Raw genomic sequence first — 16,980 nt, forward strand, 5'->3', positions numbered from 1 at the left:
CAAAAAGCAGGAATTATTTTTCACAGCATAGAATTATATCGTTTTGTACAGCGTTGTACAGTATTGTTAAAAAATGTGATATGGTTTTTTGTCTCACTCGTTTCGCAAATTCTCGTACGTCGAACGGAATTTGTCGAAACATCCATGGTATGCTCATTAGCATATGATGGTATTAAGAATGGCTGTGCTATGACACAGTTCGAACTACTGCACGAAAATCTTTCAATACCTTTACTTACACGACAAAATATGATTTACATAAAAATCTGCACTCGAAGTTCTCTTAACGACTCTTCTATAATTAACTAAACTGCAGCATATTCCTGCATATGCCACATTTATACCACTTGCAAAATTCTTGAAATACAAGACGGCATTTATATTGTCGAAAGTTCATCAGATTTTTCATACAGTGTCGTTTCAATAAATCTTCCAATAAACAAAAGGAAAGTTTGTTGCAATTTACTGTTTAAAAAGCGAGCTGTCAACATGGAAAATTGCTATTTACAGTCTACCACCGATTATTATCGATAACAAAAATTTATCTCCGCTGCACGTAACAGGTGTCGACGTAGAGACATAACATATTTATTTTCAATATTTTCTGTATTTTCAATATTTTCTCCATTTATTTTCTGTATTTATTTCCCACATTCATTTTCTATATTTATTTTTTATATTTTCCATATTTATTTTCTACATTTTCTACATTTATTTTCTATACTTTCTACATTTATTTTCAACATTTTCTATATTTTCTATAACCTCGACATAAAGAAGTTTCAATTTAAAAACTGTGAATTAACCCCTTACACTATAATAACGAGTCCGACTCGTGACAAGGATTTCACACACGATCTACTAAATATGAATATTACCAATTCATTTCAAATCGAAAACAAATTGAATTCTTCTGTTATCAATGAAAGGAATGAATGAAAGGAATCATAGTGCAAGGGGTTAAATTGAATTATACGAAGTATCGATTATTTTCGTTTCCAAGCTCGAAGACCTACCCTGATTGGCTCTCAACCCCTCCATACGTCTAATCTACTTTACACGCTCGATTATGGTACACAGATTCTCCAACAGTTTTATTCTATTTTTCGACATGTAATAAACACTGCCGCTCCACTTCTACTCTCATTACCCTCGATCATTTTCATCGACGCCTTTCCATCGTCGCAATCGCTCGGAAAACACGAAAAGCAAGGAGGACACGGTTCACCGGCAAACAACCAAGACAAAACAAGACTCTGCTAAATGCTCGCGTTCGAGATCGAAGCGAACGGATGTCGGAAACGGATAAAGCGAATTAACACTTTATCGACCGGTCGTATCCGGTCGTAAACATTTTCATTTTATTTTATCTTATTAATCGCGAAAGGTATTTAATATTTAAAAATTCATATAATAATTTATATAGTCACACTTGTATTTCACAAAATAGGTAGTACAAAATAGGTTGTTCAAGGTTCATTTTTCAATTCTCAACATTATAAGCAGATATTCGATATTAAAAACATAACAATTCAATATTATATACATGACATAGTTATTTAATTTTTTCATGTAATTTTTGAAAACATGGCGGGCAGAGTGCCGATTGGCCCTTACATCGGTTACAATACGTTTTTACTTTGTTCGCCTCATTCGCGGCATACTGCCTATCATTTATGTTAGACATACGTTTACAACATTCTTTACGTCGCTGTCTCGTTTTTCTCGCTGGTCCCCGAAACGACCGTAGAAAATATCTACGTTGTTTGGGCATCGCTTCAGTTTCAGATTGTACTCTGTGGGGATCCACTTCACCGAGGAGATTGTCGATCATTTTTTCGCGGAATTTAAAAATTTTCATACCGTTGGTACTCGGACCAAAGGAGCCAGACCTCTACTGTTCGAGTAAAATTAAATAGAGCATGCCAAAATTAGGGCCAAAACCGATCCCGTCAGGTTTACTTAACATTTACAGGTAATCTGCAAATTGATCTCGAAAACTATACCATATCAATAGCTTTCGTAGTTTTGTTATAAATTGTGGTAAAAGTTGAAAGATTGCGATTTTTTTCAAAATCGATTTCCTCAAAATACTGAGGGCGATAGACAAAAACTGATTTCCGATTCGTTTTTAGCTCGTCGAGATCTATGAACATCGCGTAGCGGTTATTACAGCGCAAAAATCGTATTGAACAGCGTAATCTGTTGTTGCGCCGCCCCGCAGCGCAGACCGTGAATTCGGGCGCCGCGCCGCCTCGCAGAGAAAACTCTGAATATCGGCGCCGGCGTCAACGTGTTAACACATTTATCTCAATAATAGATAACAAATTAAGGGTTGCCATGGCAACCGATTCACAGGCTGCCGATCGGAGGGGAAAAGCCGATTTATAGGCTGTCGGTCGATAAAGCGGTTTAAATTGCATCAAATGTTATGTTTCGAAATGGTGTCTGGAAACGTGAAAGCGTGCGACCGGCGGCAGCGGGATTGAAATATGTTTGACAAAAATTCGATCGATGCGAGACGGTCGTTCGATGTTGAACAGATGCCAGAAGCATATTATGATCTATCAGAAGCTAAACCGAGACCGCTTGATATTTACAGTTAGATGATCGCCTCGGCGATCAGCCGATGCTTTCGCTCCTCGTTCTCGAACAGAATTCCGGATTTTCGTTCGGCTTGGCTTGGGTCATACCGTTCGCGACTCGCGATTCGCAATTCACAACGCATTGAACACGCATAAGGAGCGGTATTGGATTTCATTTCGAATCCATTTCGATGTATAGTAAGTGCTTAACACATTACCCTGCTGTTTTATGTTTAGAAAAGTCGAAGTTTCATACTTCGTGTTTTCGAGTTTTCAGTTTCATTCATGTTTTCTATATTTTCTATACTTTTTATAGTTTCTGTATTTTTTATATTTTCTATATCTATTTCCTATATTTTCTCTATTTTCTATATTTATTTTCTATATTAATTTTCTATATCTTCTATATTTATTTTCTACATTTTGTATATTTTCTATAATTTCTATATTTACTTTCTACATTTTCTATATTTTCTATATTTATTTTGTACATTTTCTATATCTTCTATATTTATTTTCTATATTTTCTATATTTATTTTCTACATGTTCTCTACATTTTCCACATTTCCTACATTTATAACCAGTTGCGATCATGAAAATGTGAATAAAAAATTGGTATCATACAAGCTTATTTTAAGCACCGATGAAATCACGAAACGATACGAATATCCAGCGTTCTAAATTCAACGTTGCTTTTCAGATTGTTTATTAAGATCTGTCAAGATTGTTTAAGCAAGAATGATTTGCTCAAGGTTAATTTATTGTCAAGACTGATCACTTTTGAAAGTCGAGCTGAATTTCGTTGACATCTCATTTGGAATCGGTATATAAATGTTAAAATTTTTAGACTGATTTCAATACGTTTACGGAATAACTAAATTTATTCGACAGCTCATGCATTATGCATGAATTGTGAAAGCAAATCTATGTATCGTGTTCGCTAAACTATACTCTGTAATCGCCAGCGACAAGACTAATAGCAGAACAATTACTTTAATTGGCATCCGTTAGAGGAAGTGAGAAACTAGAAGAAATAAAGAAGGTTGCATAAAAGAATGGATCTCGAGAACAGCTGCTATTAAAATGTTATTATTATATTGTGGATTTTATGCATTTGTAATAAAAGAATTAATAAGTTAGACACAAATGAAAATTACAGCTTTGGGAGATTTTAAGCATATTGTTATATTGCTTTCAGTTTACTAAAAAGCTTTAACAAGAGAAAGAAATGCTCGTTTAACTTCTGTTTCTTCTAATTATTGCAAACAATTTTTAATTTGCATAAAGATTCGCAGTCTAATTATATTTGAAACACGGCGATAATAAATTCCTAGATAATTGTTAAAAAAAACTGTCAGAATTAACGCGCAGTATAATAAACATATGTTTAATGTAATACAAACAAACTATAATGGATTCCGAAATAAACAATTATACTAATATAATATTAACAGACTATAATAGATAACGATTTTGCGTGTCATCCTTGCGCAGGGGCCATGCTAATCTTCTCTGTATACTAATATAATATTAACAAACTATAGTAGATAACGCAGTCGACGACGTATCAACGAAAATAGTCAAAATAATAGCCAAACAAAAAAGTACTTCGATAAAAATGAATAAACTTCAAAGTATTTACAAATGACAATATTTATAATCGCCAAGATTTACTTTTCTCAATAAAAAGTTAAGACCTCTTTTGAATGGTATATTTTATCTTCGATTTCATAATAGCAGAACTGATATTAAAACGAGTTCAACGGGCTACAATATTCGTGAATTAATTTGACACATTGAATCAGTTCGATTACGAATGATTTGCAAATTAAATGTAAAAGACAACATTTGTTTCTCTATCATATATACATATATGTATATGGATAATACTAAAAAGAAGTCTATATCAATGTAATTAAAATATTATAAATTGTGTTGTATTTTTATAAATATCGCACTAAATATTTTTATCATCGCGAAGTAATAGTTGAGCTCAAAAGTAATCCAACGACCTTTGATACCATAACCTTTACGTAACTTTGAACATAAAAAATGAAAAGAATGCGTGATTAATGAAATAACCGCGATAGAGCGATTAGCGCAAGCCGCTGTTCTTGACGGAAAAAATGCTTTCAAAGCTGAACTATGTTTCTACTTCCTTTTACAGTTCTTTTTATGAACAGATATTTCAAGCGTTTTCAAATATTTAACTAATAAAATTGAAATACGATTTCAGATTTCACATTACAGATTTCAGATTTCAGATTTTATTACATAATTTAGATTTTACTAACATTCTATGCAGAGTCTGTTATGTTACTAGAATCGTTTTATTAAATTGTGAATAGTCTGTTATTTAAAATGGTATCTCAAATATTTCCTCTTTGAAAAATGTCGAAGTTTCGTTCTAGGTTAGGATTAGCTTGGCCCATTGACCTAAAAGGAGTACCACGGATGAGACATAAATTCCATGCCAGCTATTCAGAAGAGTTAGCTGAACAGTTTGTAGATACACTTTCGCTGTCATAACAAAATTCTGAAGTCTATTTTAAAATTATTATGATAACGATAAGATTGTCGATAGATTGGCAATCTTATATCGCAATAATATTTATAATAATAATTATATCGCGATGAAATAATGAAACACAACGATTTCTTCCTAGTATTTTAAAAGAGAAATTCCCAAGAATGAACTGATTTATAAATTATCGAATAAATTATCGAATACAAAGAGTTACTTGAGTTATGTAACTCAAACTATAATATTAAGCATTTATATATTAACACGTTGACGCCGGCGTCAATATTCACGATTTTCTCTGCGATTCGCGCCCGAAATTTACAAAGATTAAATAATTATGTTAAGTTTATAATATTGAATTTCTATGTTTTTTCTATTGAATATCTGTTTATAATGTCCATATAAAATAACATGAACCTATTTTGATAGTATCTATTTAGTCCAATGCAAGCAAAATAAGCAAATATACGCCGGCCACGGGTCTGACACGTGTGATCCACCGGTGGGTCATGCCGACATGTATATTGATTAATATATTAACCCTTTGCACTCGAGTGATGACTCTGAGGCACCACTAAAATTATTCCATTACATTCCAAAATAATTTTTGTAACAATAACGTCTAGATTTAAAATATTGTCAAATAGCAAAACTGATGGCAGGAGTCACAAGAATAAATTCTGTATGCATAAAAATTAATTTTGTTAAATAGAGTGGAAATACCACGAACCAGAAAAATTAATTCAGATTTACAGTTAAAATGGCTCCGAGTGAAAAGGGTTAATCATGCACAATTTTAGCCAAATTTAATTTTCTTCATTGCGATAGTTTATGCAAATAAATCATACGACGAATTCGCTATTATTAATATCGCGCATTCAATAAACTACGTCAATGAAAAATCTTTTATTCTCTTATTGTTCATCGTACTATTCTTATCCGGCTTCGTAATTCATAAAAGTAGTAATTACATCGCCGCTTTGATGAGAACCTCCTTATGTAAACCATGATGTATAGTTGATTCATAAAAGAAAGAAATTCTGTCGTACCGCGTAAATTCTGCTGTTTTATGTCTTATTGTACTTGTATAACTGGCAATAAAAACAGCCGTGGTGTCTACGAATTTGAATTCTCGGCGAGGGAATTTGGGGGCAGTGGATTCTCCCTGGTTCGATGAATAATGAATGACATTCTTGGAGTGAATGACATGGCGAAGAATGTCAGCGTGAACCACGTAGCGTTGAACGATTTAAGCACATTAGCTTTTACCATCTCCCCCCGTCGCTCTCTCTCTCTCTTTTTCTCTCGCGCTTTCTCTCTCTCTCTCTCTCTCTCTCTCTCTCTCTCTCTCCGTTTTCTCTACTTTTACACCTTTTACCTTTTTCACGCCTTGTTCCACCATGTTCTAACTCGTCTTCACTATATCCGCTCTCGTACTCGCTTAGTAGAAATATTCAAAGCCGAATATACACAACACGTGAGCGCATACACACGCACACACACACACACACACAAACTATATGATCGCGCAATTACGATGCATCAAAGGAATATTAACCTACATGCACCTTGACAACACGTCATCTATATGCAAGCGGGATCATATCATGCGAACATATTGTTCATAATCGTGGTAAAAATCATCGTATAAACTATAGTATGTGTTAAGGAGATATCCTAGTGCTATTTTTCGCAACCTTAGCGTCAATGTTCGAATATTAACGATAAGAAGGTAAACGATAAATAATAACGAATAAACATATAATATAAAGAACTTTATAATAAATAATAAAAAATAAACATATTATAGGACAAGGGGTTCATAAATATATCTTCGAAGAGTATAGCTTGAATTTCTAAAATGAACAAAGTTATAACTGCTAAGACTAATTGACTTCTTTGCTCTATGTATATTTACAATACACGTATGCGAGTCTTAATTGTAAAATATGAAAAATACGAACAAATTCGAAAAGATGTGAATTTATTGCTGAGAGTGCTCCACGATTTTTACAATTTTGCTATAGAATGGCATCCAGTTTCAAGGTTATGTTTCACACTGCAATACTCTTTTATTCTTCATCGTCTCTAAACAATTTTATTTGATGTAATGCGGAATTAAAGTGTCCACCAGTGGAAATGTATTTTCGAAATTGCTATAAACAACACTATCGTAAATTAGCAATGCATCGTAAGGGAAACAGAGCTATTTATAGCATAGGAGTTTTTGTGTTCGTACAGTCAAACAAATACAGCATAGAGTGCCTTGACTTTTAGTCTCGCCCGGCGTGTTGCACATTAGAATTTATAATTATAAGAAGTATTGCATTGTCAGCGACAGCTAGTAGTTCCCGAGCTGAATCGCGGAACTAAACAAGTTTTCGTAGCTGTAGTTTATTATAAAAACGTAGTGAATAAATAACGCGAACGAGCTCTGTGAAAATTCATCGCCTGTGACATAACAGCAACAAATGGGTAAACAGTAACAGGATTTGGCGACACATAAATTATTAACAAGGTGAGATACATACGTTGAGCATGGTATGTTATGCAATGTAAATTTTAAGAACAAATGTCATAAATCGTTGTCGTTGTTCAAACATTGTCGAAATCGAAACGGAACACCTTCGACGCCGAAATTCTGTCCGATATTTTTCTGCTTGCTTCCAAAATTCAGTGTTTAAGGCGACATTTAAATGCGTCGCGTGAAAGGGCACAACTTCTTCGGAAACCATCGAGAAAAGTTAAGGCGCAGATTTCGTCGTTCGATCGACGAAATAAAAAGGAGTTTCGCACGAAACGAGTTATCACCGTTCGGCCGTAATGCCAACAGTCACCTTGGATTCACCGTAACATATTTATGCTGCAACATTTGCCGTCAGAATCGCAGAAACGGTTGTTCAGAACAAATATCTAACAAGTATTAACGCACTGAACTTAGTCCCAATCCGTATATTATCGTTCTGTAAACGAGTGCAGCAAACGCATCGCAGTCATCCGATGATGAGAGACACAGACAGTATCACGTGACTAGATTGCGGATTTTTATGCGAAGTAAACATTTGCTAGATTAATTGCAATATGCTGGAACTACATACGCATCTATCTATTTGTTTAACAATTTTCATGAATTTACAGTAATGCAATAATATTAAAGAATTGTTCAAATGTTTTTCTGTTTCGCATTTCTGTCATAACTGCATAAAATCTGCGGCATGCTCACGAAATGCAGAATATTCTTATTTTGTCACTAAAAATTGGAATCGACTTTCCAACATTTTTTAACGATTTCTAATGGAAAGAGACGCACTTTCGCCTAATCTGTGATGGATGAAACGCGCGTATCGAGATGTATACATATACAGTGTATACTATCTACGTATGCATAGAATATGCATTGTTTCCGTGCACAGGTGTTTCAATACGATGTTTTCATTTTCAAAATAAATGGAAACACGTTTGAGAAAATTTACACATTAAACGCAACTTTGCTCTGTTTAAATATTGTTTGAACACGTTTAAATGTTTATAATATTATGCGAAAAATACACCGTCGCGTTTGAGAGAGTCGTCAACAATTTTTCTAGTTGAAAACCAATCATATATAATAGTTTGTACGATCGAAGCAGCTCAAATTTTTAAAGTTGAAAATTTTATTTTTCCGAAATTACAAAGTACATACCATTTTCAAAATACGTACAATATTATTTATGAAAGGTAAACCGCATTAACAATGGCAAATAGTATGGTAATTACAAGCAACCGGTCATGGCTCAAGCGCGTTCAATGCCGCTCGTGAAAAAAAAGTATCATTTCTTCCGTTCACTTATAAGAGAACTATACTTACCTGTGTATCCTTGATTTTCTAATAACAAACTCTATGCTTCCAATGATAAGCACAATCGTCGGTATATTTTACCAAAAGTTGTAAGAAATTATATGTTAACTCCAGTATTGCCTTTAAATATTCGTAATAATGCATTATTTAACGTTGCTATTATACCCAATGAATGGACATCGTGTTTATCTTCAAATAACAACATTGTAAAAATGTAATCCAAATTAATTATTTCATACAGCTACTTTTTATTTTGATTTCAAAGAACATTCTCCCAGGTCTAGTTCCGCGACCATATTTCCATAATCTTATCAATATAGGATCATTAGAGTATCCTTTTGCATTTTAGAAATCAATTAGTTTATTTCGTATTTCTAGTTGCAACGCTATATCAACTGTCAACTACACGGCGTGGCAAGATTTATCAGAATTTTAGAATTACGTATATGTATTTTGATTTTAAGGAATAAAATAAGACCACGACGATGCGAACTCAAATATTATGTGCTTACATGGAAACGTACATAAATAATAATTTAATTTAAAAGCAATGTTCTGTTATCAGGGTTAACACTCACTTTCAAAAAAAATTAATAAAATACAACAAAAGTAAATGAAATAATCTATAACAAGACAATTCTGTAGTTTTCTGAAATGTTTGCTCTATCCTTCACAAATTTTAATTGTTAAAAATCGACGATAAATACAAATGTCACTGAAAAGAAATTATAATATTTTCCATGCTACAACGTTAATAGCGTATAGTCATTTTTGCTACGCTTTTATCACGCCTATAGTATCATTTCTAAATCAGGCAAATCATTGCTTCGCTCTCATAAGTTGATGTATTAGATACGCTAAAAATTGATTAATCCATATAAAATGTATTTTTAATTGTAGTGAAAAAAAAAGGAATTCATCTTTTGAATTATAAATTCTGAGTTTCTTCTAGCGATTGTTGCGCATGGTCCCGATTTGGTGATTACATATCTGTGTATTGCAAACGATGTGCATAATTCACGGTGTACAAATGCACACACACATCGTTTCAGTAGATTACTGACTATGCGTACAAGCGTAAAGCCGGTACCGCAGACCTTTCGATTTCTAAAGCCGACCAGTTGCGTCCGCGTCGTCGTCGCTGGTCGTCGCCGCGGCGGTTCTGAAAGTGGGGTTGAAGTTACGTCGTTATATTTGAACTTTCCTCGATTCTCCCTTCCACACATGATGTTGTGATGTTGTTGGCGAACTAAGACAGTGCATAAAGTCCGTGGAGTTGCCTGTGACATTCTTACACGATTTCGAAAAACTACGGTACGTTCTCTTTTTTTTTTTTGTACACCTCTTCATAAACATTCGACAATTTATCCGTTCCTTGACAATTTGACTGTCTTATTAGATCCCGTTTTTTTTTTGTTATCTTTCCATTAAAAGAATCGTTTATCATAGTCTTCAATGATATCGAAATTGTTCACTTTTATTAGGTGGTACTATCGTTTGTAAACAGTCGACTAAACGGTGTTGTATTGTGAAATCGATCTAGGAATGATGTAATTAGTCGCTGTAAATATTGTATAAGCTTTGTAAACAAACTATGATTACCGTTTATTGTTACAAGTACACGATAGAACTTTTTCCTGAAGATTTCAATAATAAACAAGCTTGGAAAGTATTCTAGCTTTGAAATGATATTATTGTGTTTAGTTTTGATGAGATCATTACCTCAATGTCACCTTCAGCATTTTAAATGAGATCGTTCATTTCTATTAAAAGCAACTTATCGAGAATGGTTTGTTTCTCCAATATTTATATTATTTATCTATTTAATATTTAATATTAAGTTTGCGTAAGTGATTTTTCAATTAAGACAACAAGCATTAGATTTAATAATCATTTTGAAATTCTGTAGACACATCTTTCGATTTGTTTAGTATTGCAATCGTGTTATTGTTTACAACTTTTTGGTATATTCACAATGTATTATAGAAATTCAAATAATAAATTAATAAAATCTGCTTGCTTTTAATATTAATATTCATTTATTTAAAATATGGAAAAAATGGATGTACACACAAAAATTATCTACTAAAAGAACTCTTTTACCTTGATATGAGATTATGATATGCCTTGACAATAATATACTCTCATACAAATAAATATAGCATATTCTGAACATTATTTTTTTTATGTATGTAAAAATTCAGATGTGACATCTATGTTTCTGGAAGGAATAGATGAGAACTTTTAATCCTTGCATATTAGAATGTATTTAAATTCATTGGTATTGTCATTTTGTGATAATACATTATAATTAAAATATATTTTCTAGGTCTTGTTTCAATAAGCCTTACCTTGGAGAGCTGCATTGTCATGGCTACTTCAGTAACAAATATTAGATTCACACCCACTTTACATTCCATTTATGCAACTGCAATGAGAATGCTGTCTACCAAAGCAAAGCTAAATCCCAAAGACGATGCGAAGGAAGTAATACTTAAATACTTGGATGGAAAAGATAATGGCATTGTAGTATTAGGATTCAATCGACCATCTAGTCGCAATGCTTTTGGGAAGACTTTAGTGAGCCAGCTAAGCGAAGCCATTTCTTGCATTAGAGAAGACACCAAGTTACGAGTATTAATTATCCGCAGTCTGGTTCCAAAAATATTTTGTGCCGGTGCAGATTTAAGAGAAAGATTAAAAATGGACAATTCGGAAGTCTCTTTATTTGTTTCTTCGTTGAGGGACATTATGAACAACATAGAATCGCTACCAACTCCAGTAATATCTGCTATAGATGGCATAGCATTGGGTGGAGGATTAGAACTAGCACTAGCTACTGATATTAGAGTCGCGTCGTCAGAAGCTAGAATGGGTCTTGTAGAAACAAAATTAGCGATTATGCCGGGTGCTGGTGGAACACAGCGACTTCCAAGGATAGTTGGACCTGCTAAAGCAAAAGAACTAATTTACACGGCGCGTATATTAGATGGTGAACATGCTATGAAGATTGGTCTCGTTAATGAAGTTGTTCCCCAAAATAAGGACGGAGATGCTGCTTATCAAACTGCTTTATCTATTGCTAGAGAAATATTACCCAATGGACCCATTGGAGTAAAGTATGTATTGAATGAAAAAAAAAAAGAATATTAATACATATGAAATTAAATTAATATTCTATTCCTTTCACATTTTAGAGTTTCGAAAGTAGCAATATCAAATGGGCTTGAGCTCCCAATTGCAGATGGGCTTGAAATTGAAAAGCAATGTTACAGTCAGATTCTGGATACAAAAGATAGAATTGAAGGACTTGCTGCATTTGTATCAAAACGTGTACCTGTTTATCAAGGCATGTGAATATATAAACTCGACGTACAATACATTTTACAAGAACTTAATTATATCAGAAAGCTGCAGTTCTTAACTGATAACAATTAACATATGTATAGAACGTTCTTCTTCTACAAAGTAAGTGATATAACTAACTTTGATACATTGAAATTAAGAAGAAATTTATGTTTCTAATGCTTTTATAATTTACTTTTACCTTTACCTTAAGACATCCTATCTACGTAATTTGTGTTTCTTACAAAACTGATTTTTTATATCCATGTTGTTGTTGTCGTTGAAACATGTATTTTATATATATATATATATATATAGTTTATACAAAATGTTATTATACATACGCCTGTGGGAAAAGGGGGGATATACATTTTTATTAAAATAAAATTATTGTATTTTTGATACTGATTTATATTGCACCATTACCTTTATACATCTAGATCATGAGACAATAGTAATAGAAAGATTTGAATTTTTTTTATATGTTACATTACTTCCATTTGAAAAGCTGCAGTCATTTACAAAGTCCTTATGTTAGAATAATTTGACATCAAAATTGGAATGCATAACGATGTATCATATGAAGCACCTCCTGAATCTTAAGTAAAATATTTTGTACACTGAACATTTAATATATTATGCACACTGAATATTTTATATATTATGCGCACTCAACATTTAAACTCTTCTTTCGCCTCGTCTTGCTTAACTATTTCCATAAGAACCTTTAGTTGTTTTATTGTATCTTCGGGACACGTTACTCGATGCCCCACCGTAAGATGACTTTCATAGATCTCATAATCGTTACCTCCTTGCAACGTCTGATCTCCAAAAAAATGTACTTCGTGGTACCCACGAAGATGCCGAAGACAGTACGTTTTATCCCAGCCATTAGGGAACACGTCGAATGAGATCTGTCCCCCTGTGCATGCAAAATAGTAAAAATATTTTTAAGTACATTTTTTTCCGACTTCAATGCAATAAGATAATTATAAATTCGAATAATGTTTACCTATGCTGTAAGACAGGGGGAGGTCTGAAAATTGTTTCTTCAAAACTTGAATAAACTTTCGACGAATTTGATTTTCCATATCATATTCATAAAACTGAAGGCGTTCTTCCTGCGTACAGTTTCGCCCAACAGGCGATATATTGATCAAACCTGATCTGAACTCTACGAACGTACCCCTTTTAAGTGGAAGCCGCAGCTCGGAGATGTATCGTAAACAAAAGTTAATTAAATCCTGTAGGGATTCTTCCCCTATGATACTTTGGATGGTCTGAAATAGAAATTTAATTTTGAAATTAATTGTACAATATATTAGAATATTCAATACATAATGTTAACCCTTTTGCACTTTATTGTCCAGGGTGACGCGGAGTGCAAAAGGTTAATATAAATTAAATATATTTTTACCTCGGTTTTTAATTTTTTATTATTTTTATAAGCCACCAGCCCATTCTCGGCGAAAATATAATTATATTTGGTAAAAATGGTTTCACCTCCCAACTGTTCTTTTAATTTTTCGATGTCTGATCCACCAACTATGCCGATATCAAATTCTTTTTTTACAGTTTCTGTAAGAAACGTTTGCATGCTTTCCTCAATTTTCTGTAAAAAAAAATTCACAATAAAAACTATGCTACAGAAAAGTATTGAAGTTTTTGAGTAATTAAAGCATATTCTATGTATTTGATATTATCATTTCTCAGATGCATATATTTTTTTTTATTAATTTTAACACATCAAGCTATATTCATCATAAGAAAGTAATATTTGCTAGGATCTGGGAGAAAGATATTATGAATACAATGATATTTATTTAATAATATCAAGTATTTTAAAAATAACAAAATATTTAATGACCCTTAAATAAATGAGTAATACGTAATGTTGCATCTTTAAAATGTTAAGTCAAACACTGTAATGACTATGTAAAAAGAAATAATACATTTATGTTCTATAATCTTTTACTATAACTTATATAAATGAAATATACTTGTCTTGGTTTTGTTAAAGTTCCGTCTATATCAAACAGGCATATAATTTTTTTGCACATGTTTATTAACTTTCTTTAATCAATCTGAAACAGAAATCTTCGCTTTAATTTTACAATAGAGGACACACTACATAACTATGATAAAATAAAAGAACATTGCAAGTGTAATATACTTATAAAATTATAATAAAATCCTTTATTATTATTTCTACTGCTAAAAACTGATACTTCCAAATATATGAATAATATACTTGTAAGTCACGTGCAAGGCATTTCCCATCATTACATATGACAAGCCCCCACCATACATGATGTCCCCATTCTTTCTGACAGATTTGAAACGCCTCCCGAAATTGAGGGGCAGCGTGAAAATGTAGCAATATAATTGAATTTACACGAGCAGAAATTAAAATATATACTTTACTCTAAGAAAGTTTAGCAGTACAAAACATGAAATGACTACACATACCTAAGAAGATGTGATACGAAACCTCTTTTTATGAAGCCCTCAGTTTCATTTCGTAAATAAAGTCAAAATTTATAAATCGACGAATCAGAAGAAAAAACAAGAATGTATTAAAATGATACATATTTTTTTTTTAAATCATCAATCCAGCGATGTAGAAAGCATCACCTCTTTCATGAAACATAACCTATGTTTTAAAAAAACTACTACATAAGTGTACAAAAAAAAATTAGTACAACCATATTGAATATTCTATTCAACATGTGCAAATCGAACAAGATTTCTTCCGTTTTCGTCGATTTTTCAGTTAATCGAGTATAGTAAAAAGTGATTTGTAAAAGAAGATATTACGAACGATAGTGTGTCGATACGTGGTCAGTTTGATATACTGTTTAACACATTTCATCCTATCTGCTCGATCAACAATGTTCGGAAGAATTTGGTCGAATAAATTATATTGTCTTATCATTCTTATCTTATTTGATTTACGTAAATTACATGCAGACATTGCTACCCATAAGAATGCTGTGTTATTACTGGGTAATTACTAGCTAATTTATTCCTATTGGATAGCTCGGAAGTTTTTGTAATCTTACCTTAGATTAATTTATTAGTATGCCTTATATAAAAATTGTAAACTGATAGTTACATAATGCTGTCAATATCTATGTATTAAACTATATTTTATACATACATTTTTCTCAATAAAATTTTATTTTGACTTTATATAGAAAATTAGAGTGTTTACTTCTTTAATTAATATTATGTACTGTGCGAGTACTGTGCGATATATCTATTCTTTAATTTATTTTCATCCATAAAAAATATTTCATTGATTTACATTTAGTTTGACTACAAATATATGTAAAATATAGTTTAACAGTGGCTACTTATATAAGCTGGCATTACAAAATTTTTTATTTTAATGTAGCCGATGATGGAGGATTTGAAATGCGTTCATATTTGAATAAAATTTGTCAAACTCCTAATTTGGATAACTTGGCAAAAGAAAGTTTATTATTTAATAATGCATACACATCAGTTAGCAGCTGTTCCCCTAGGTATAATTAATATTTATCTTTTATTCTAAGAATTATATTTTATAATTGTAATATACATAATTATTTTCAAATTTTAGTCGGGCTTCTTTATTAACTGGTTTACCAAGTCACCAAAATGGAATGTACGGTCTTCATCAAGGAATTCATCATTTTAACAGTTTTGATAAGGTTCAAAGCTTACCAAAAACATTAAGCAAAAATGGTATACGAACAGGTAAATCTATATTGAATAGTAGATGTATTGACTTTATAATAAGATAGTATTATCTTAATCGGAGCATTATTTTTTTCTGTAATATTTTACTTTGTTATTCGACAGCAAATTAAGCTATAAATAGATTGCTTTTCATATTTTTCTGCTAAGAAAACAAAAAAATTCAATCCAATAATCACAAAAATATTTTAGGTATTATTGGTAAGAAGCATGTAGGTCCGAATAGTGTATATCCATTTGACTTTTCACATACAGAAGAAAATAATTCAATTCTTCAAGTTGGCCGCAATATTACCAAAATTAAACTCTTAGTCAAGGAGTTTTTATCTTATAACAAAACACAGTAAGAAATCGTCCAGACTATCTCATACATAAGCGTATTATAAGTTTCTTAAAGAATTACAAAAAAGGCTTTTATATTTTTAGGCCTTTCTTTTTATATGTTGCATTTCATGATCCCCATCGCTGTGGCCACTCTCACCCGGAGTATGGAAACTTTTGTGAAAAATTTGGCAATGGTGATGTCGACATGGGCAACATCCCCGATTGGAATCCTATATATTATCAATGGGATCAGGTGAAAGTTCCTTACTTTGTTCAAAATACAGAAGCTGCTAGAAGGGACATTGCTGCTCAATACACAACAATATCTCGTTTAGATCAAGGTATCACTACAATATAACATTTCAAAAACTACATTAATTAAACTAATGTAATTTCGTTTTATCAATATTTATTAATAACATGATAAATAACTTATTGTCTATGCACAATAGGACACAGGGTGATCCGTAATTATGTTAACATCGGGAAATGGGGGGGGGGGGTCCTGAGGTCATTTCAAGTAATCTTTTCCTTTGCCGAAATACAATCCGCGGCTTTGTTAACGAGTTATTAACGAATAAAGTTGGCTGCGCACGGACGATTTTTCGTGCTGCTGCGCATG

General features: G+C 32.3%; 3 protein-coding genes and 1 non-coding gene across 12 annotated transcripts in view; 2 read left to right on the top strand and 2 right to left on the bottom strand.

Annotated features, from left to right (window-relative positions):
• Nucleotides 1–4,035: 4,035 nt before the first annotated feature.
• LOC144478587 (U6 spliceosomal RNA) lies at nt 4,036–4,138 on the bottom strand. The gene has a single exon (XR_013495374.1). It is a non-coding gene; the product is annotated as a U6 spliceosomal RNA (small nuclear RNA).
• Nucleotides 4,139–7,200: 3,062 nt separating this feature from the next.
• On the top strand, nt 7,201–12,695 carry LOC144473471 (methylglutaconyl-CoA hydratase, mitochondrial). Of its 2 annotated transcripts, XM_078187365.1 has the most exons (4): nt 7,207–7,628; nt 9,901–10,262; nt 11,278–12,067; nt 12,146–12,695. In XM_078187365.1, exons 3-4 carry the CDS (start codon nt 11,319–11,321, stop codon nt 12,303–12,305), a joined length of 909 nt encoding a protein of 302 aa, XP_078043491.1. In that variant the 5' UTR covers nt 7,207–7,628; nt 9,901–10,262; nt 11,278–11,318; the 3' UTR covers nt 12,306–12,695. The 2 variants fall into 2 exon arrangements, with proteins under 2 accessions (XP_078043497.1, XP_078043491.1); XM_078187371.1 differs by lacking the exon at nt 9,901–10,262 and having other exon boundaries at nt 7,201–7,628.
• A 10-nt stretch (nt 12,696–12,705) lies between these two features.
• The window catches only part of Pmm2 (phosphomannomutase), an 8,212-nt gene continuing 3,937 nt past the window's right edge, over nt 12,706–16,980 (bottom strand). Inside the window, exons 4-7 of the mRNA XM_078187385.1 lie at nt 14,294–14,377; nt 13,711–13,905; nt 13,306–13,573; nt 12,706–13,215 (exon numbers count right to left, since the gene is read on the bottom strand). Of these exons, the coding sequence (XP_078043511.1) occupies nt 12,965–13,215; nt 13,306–13,573; nt 13,711–13,905; nt 14,294–14,353 (774 nt within the window). The 5' untranslated portion in view covers nt 14,354–14,377 and the 3' untranslated portion in view covers nt 12,706–12,964. The remainder of the gene's footprint in view (nt 13,216–13,305; nt 13,574–13,710; nt 13,906–14,293; nt 14,378–16,980) is intronic.
• The window catches only part of Sgsh (N-sulfoglucosamine sulfohydrolase), a 9,151-nt gene continuing 6,747 nt past the window's right edge, over nt 14,577–16,980 (top strand). For all 8 annotated transcript variants that reach the window (XR_013494574.1, XR_013494575.1, XR_013494576.1 and 5 more), the window contains exons 1-5: nt 14,577–15,299; nt 15,691–15,820; nt 15,898–16,034; nt 16,227–16,377; nt 16,461–16,699. Coding sequence is in view for 3 of the 8 variants with exons in the window: in XM_078187310.1 (XP_078043436.1) it covers nt 15,185–15,299; nt 15,691–15,820; nt 15,898–16,034; nt 16,227–16,377; nt 16,461–16,699 (772 nt within the window). In the remaining 5 variants the exon portion in view is untranslated. The remainder of the gene's footprint in view (nt 15,300–15,690; nt 15,821–15,897; nt 16,035–16,226; nt 16,378–16,460; nt 16,700–16,980) is intronic.

This window comes from Augochlora pura, chromosome 2 (genome assembly GCF_028453695.1).
Source record: "Augochlora pura isolate Apur16 chromosome 2, APUR_v2.2.1, whole genome shotgun sequence".
NCBI lineage: Eukaryota > Metazoa > Arthropoda > Insecta > Hymenoptera > Halictidae > Augochlora > Augochlora pura.

What these genes read in the sequence shown, in the direction of transcription:
- LOC144473471 (XM_078187371.1), top strand. Translation starts at nt 11,319, where the DNA reads ATGGCTACTTCAGTAACAAATATTAGATTCACACCCACTTTACATTCC. An exon ending in AATGGACCCATTGGAGTAAA is followed by an intron (nt 12,068 to 12,145) that starts GTATGTATTGAA and finishes TTCACATTTTAG; the next exon opens with AGTTTCGAAAGTAGCAATAT.